The sequence below is a fragment of the Borostomias antarcticus genome (assembly GCF_949987555.1).
Source record: "Borostomias antarcticus genome assembly, chromosome: 13".
Lineage (NCBI taxonomy): Eukaryota > Metazoa > Chordata > Actinopteri > Stomiiformes > Stomiidae > Borostomias > Borostomias antarcticus.
Window position 1 is genome coordinate 3,755,396 of NC_140246.1, and position 3,593 is coordinate 3,758,988.

At 52.1% G+C, this 3,593-nt stretch overlaps 1 protein-coding gene across 1 annotated transcript in view; it reads right to left on the minus strand.

Moving 5' to 3' along the window:
* Positions 1-3,593, minus strand: part of sox5 (SRY-box transcription factor 5) — a gene marked incomplete at its 5' end in the record, with an annotated part of 90,557 nt that overhangs the window by 13,304 nt on the left and 73,660 nt on the right. The window contains 1 exon segment of the mRNA XM_084447778.1: positions 1,652-1,823. Coding sequence (XP_084303904.1) covers positions 1,652-1,823 — 172 coding nt within the window.

The following is a 3,593-nucleotide window of genomic DNA, read 5'->3' on the forward strand; positions in this document are numbered from 1 at the left end:
AATTGTGATGTAAACGAACATCCCGTCGTGTTCCAGAGGCTTCCAGTGAAAACTTTTGAGTCTAATCTATTTTTCTGAACAAAAACCATCAGGACTGCTAATCCACTAGTCTGCTATTAAATCCTGCGATTTGTTGACAATTTCACAGGCAGAAATTTTCAGAAAATGGCTTACTGACGCATAGCGCGGAGGGAGTGTGTGTGTGTGCGTGCTGTTATTGTGTTTTGGTGTGAGTGTGTATGTGTGTGTGTTGTGAGCTTCTTTGGATGTGTGTGTGCTGTTATTGTGTTTGTGTGGGGTGTGTGTGTGAGCGAGAGAGAGAGAGCTGTTATTGTATTATTAATCCAGGTTGTTTGTGTAGTCCCTGCTCGTGTAAGAAGCTTGTCAAATCTCATCTGTCTGTCATGTAGGCCTCTTTATTCAATTTTATACTCTATACTATCTCTCTCTCTCTCTCTCTCTCTCATAAACACACGGCAATAATATCCCCCACAGGCATATACCAACATAGAACACACACTAATTATAGCCTGTTACATACAGTATGTGTAATCTGGGAATTATCAGTGTGACGTGAAAAAATGATTTGGAACACTACAAAACATGTTCCTTTTGTCAAGTGACATGTACAGCATGCAGATACATAGCTGAATGATCACCGTATGTGTGAGTGTGAGTGAGTGTGTGTGTGAGAGAGTGTGTGTGTGTGAGTATGTGTGTGTGAGTATGTGTGTGTGAGAGAGTGTGTGTGTGTGTGTGTGTGTGTGTGTGTGTGTGTGTGTGTGTGTGTGTGTGTGTGTGTGTGTGTGAGAGAGTGTGTGTGTGTGTGAGTATGTGAGTGTGGGTGTGTGAGTGAGTGTGTGTGTGTGTGTGTGTGCATGTGTGAGAGAGTGTGTGTGTGAGAGTGTGTGTGTGTCTGGTGTGAACAGTGTCAGCTCTGACCAGGCAGTTGGTTTTCCAGCACACGTAGTAGGGAGTTCAGGTGCCAGGCCCATCCCATCAAAGTCAATGGAGCTTCAGAATTCACCCAACGCTTTCATTCTCATTTGAACATCTACTTAATGAGCGAAACAGTGAGAAACTGGTGTACAGCTGATTGGACATGCCTGAAGCCATCCTCTCTAATATTACAGCTGATTGGACATGCCTGAAGCCATCCTCTCTAATATTGTGAGTTTGCCTTTACCCTTGTTTGAGATCCCGTGTAGTCTGCAAGTGACTGAGTTTCCTTTTCCACTTTGCCTGACCAATCAGTGGTCTGCAGTGTTCACTTTTCCATTTTACCTGACCAATCAGTGGTCTGCAGTGTTCACTTTTCCATTTTACCTGACCAATCAGTGGTCTGCAGTGTTCACTTTTCCATTTTCCCTGACCAATCAGTGGTCTGCAGTGTTCACTTTTCCACTTTGCTTGACCAATCAGTGGTCTGCAGTGTTCACTTTTCCATTTTCCCTGACCAATCAGTGGTCTGCAGTGTTTTCAGCTCGTTTCAGCTCGGGACCTCGAAGGAGGTGATCAGAGAGAAGTAGCATCTCGACCCGGCTGCACTCGCCTTTGGCGCATTGGAAAACCAAAAAGCGAGTAGAGTCGAGTTCCTACTCTTTGGTGTGACGGTCAGTCTAGTGTGTGTGTGTGTGTGTGTTCCACCTACCTATGGAGCTGACTCTGGAGGGAGGTCCTCCGATGCTGGAGGGGGCGCTGTGTTTCAGGGAGCCCGGGCCCAGCTTGGCGGAGGGGACCTGTGGAGAGGCGGGGGAGGTGGGTGACTTGCTCTCGGGTGCCTTAGGCCTGGACGACAGGTTCAGAGGCTGAGCACCCTCGTCCTGCGAAAGCAAAACAGCACAGGTTCGCCCGCCGTGACCACGGTGACTAGCGACTCACAGGCGCCGGCGGACCAATCACAGGCCACACGGAGGCTACGGCAAGCCGGATGAGGACAAACAGCACAGCTGCGGGGGGCCGACGTGGCTCGATACACACAGGCGGGATTGGGAGGGTGATGCAAAAAGTACGTAGCGCTCTCGTTCTCTCTTCGCGCCACTGAGAAGGGTACGGCATGCCACACAGGGGGAGCTCTCGTGCACACTCATGCTCGTGCACGGACATGCACAATCCAACATGCACTCTCTCTCCACATTCTACAAGGTCAACCAGAGAGACAGAGAATGAGGTAGAGGGGGTGGGGGTGGGGGGCGTCTTGCATTTCTATGAGAGTTTGAGGATTTCTTTGTGAACTTTTCTGTGTGAACTTCACTCGCTCACTTGAAGTCTGAAGAATGATCTGTGTTTCACATCTGAGCATATCAGAGGAATGCATTAAGCACTTTCGGCCTCACAGACTTTCTCTTGTGTGTGTGTGTGTGTATCGTGCGGTACACATAAACCATTCGCCATGTGGACCTCCTCCCATGTAGCTGGGGTGTTATCACGTTAATCGCCACGGTGACACAACCCCTGCTGATGACATAATCCAATCAGAGGAGGCCGTCTGGTCACATGACAGGAAGGAAGGCAATTAGATGGCTGAGAGTCCAGATGCTGGCTGCTGAGGTGGCTAGCGGGTGTGTGTGTGTGTGTGTGTGTGTGTGGGGGGGGGGGGGGGGGGGGGGGGGGGCGGTTTGAACGTACACCCTGAGTAGAGTAGGTTTCTACTCTGTCTTTACTCAAAGGGCTGGATATGTACAGCGTGATTACGCGCTACACCGGGATGTAATTGAGTGCTCTGCTCTGACAACAATGGCCTGTTCATTTAGCCCACGGGGATTAATCAAGCAGAATTGAATCTTAATTGGATTGACTACAGTAGCCTGCATGGCTGGTTGAAGCTACGGGGATCCAGTCCTCCTCTCCATCCCTCCTTCCCTCCCTCCCTCCTCGGCGCAGAAGAAGACGTTCGCCTCCTACGCCGGTCTACTTCCTGTCTGAAGGAGCAGGCGGGGGAGTTGTGGGGGGGGGGGTTTCAACCAACCACATCTACTACCCGAACATTACCGCAACCGCATCCATACAACAAGACTCTACCGTAACCACGTCCTTATAACTAAACAGACATGGCCGCTGTCGGGGTTACCGGCTCCACCCCAGAGAAACGGGCCCCTCATCATGTCCTAGATTAACCACGGCGCTGACGCGATTGCTCCTCATTACAGAGGGTCTTTGGGCAGGGGGGACTCTGGAGCCCCCGCCCCCCTCCCAAACATCACCACACAAAGACAATGAACCAGGCTGAAGGCTGAAGAACGCCCATAAGGAGAGCGGCTGGCCTGGGTAACGCCGGTGGCGGTTGGGTGTTCCGGCGCCGGCGTGCGGGGCCTGGGGGGGAGGACGGTGTTCCGGCGCCGGGGTGCGGGGCCGGGGCGGAGGATGGTGTTTGGGCGCCGGCGTGCAGGGCCTGGGGCGGAGGACGCGCCCCTACAGCAGCTCTGGAAGGCAGGCGGCTGGGGTTGGGACGCCCGCCAGCCTGCATTATGCACCAGAGAGGGAATTAGACGAGACGCTGCGGCTGAGCTGCTTGTCACTACTAGGGCCTTGTGGAGTGTGTGTGTGTGTGTGTGTGTGTGTGTGTGTGTGTGTGTGTGTGTGTGTGTGTGTGT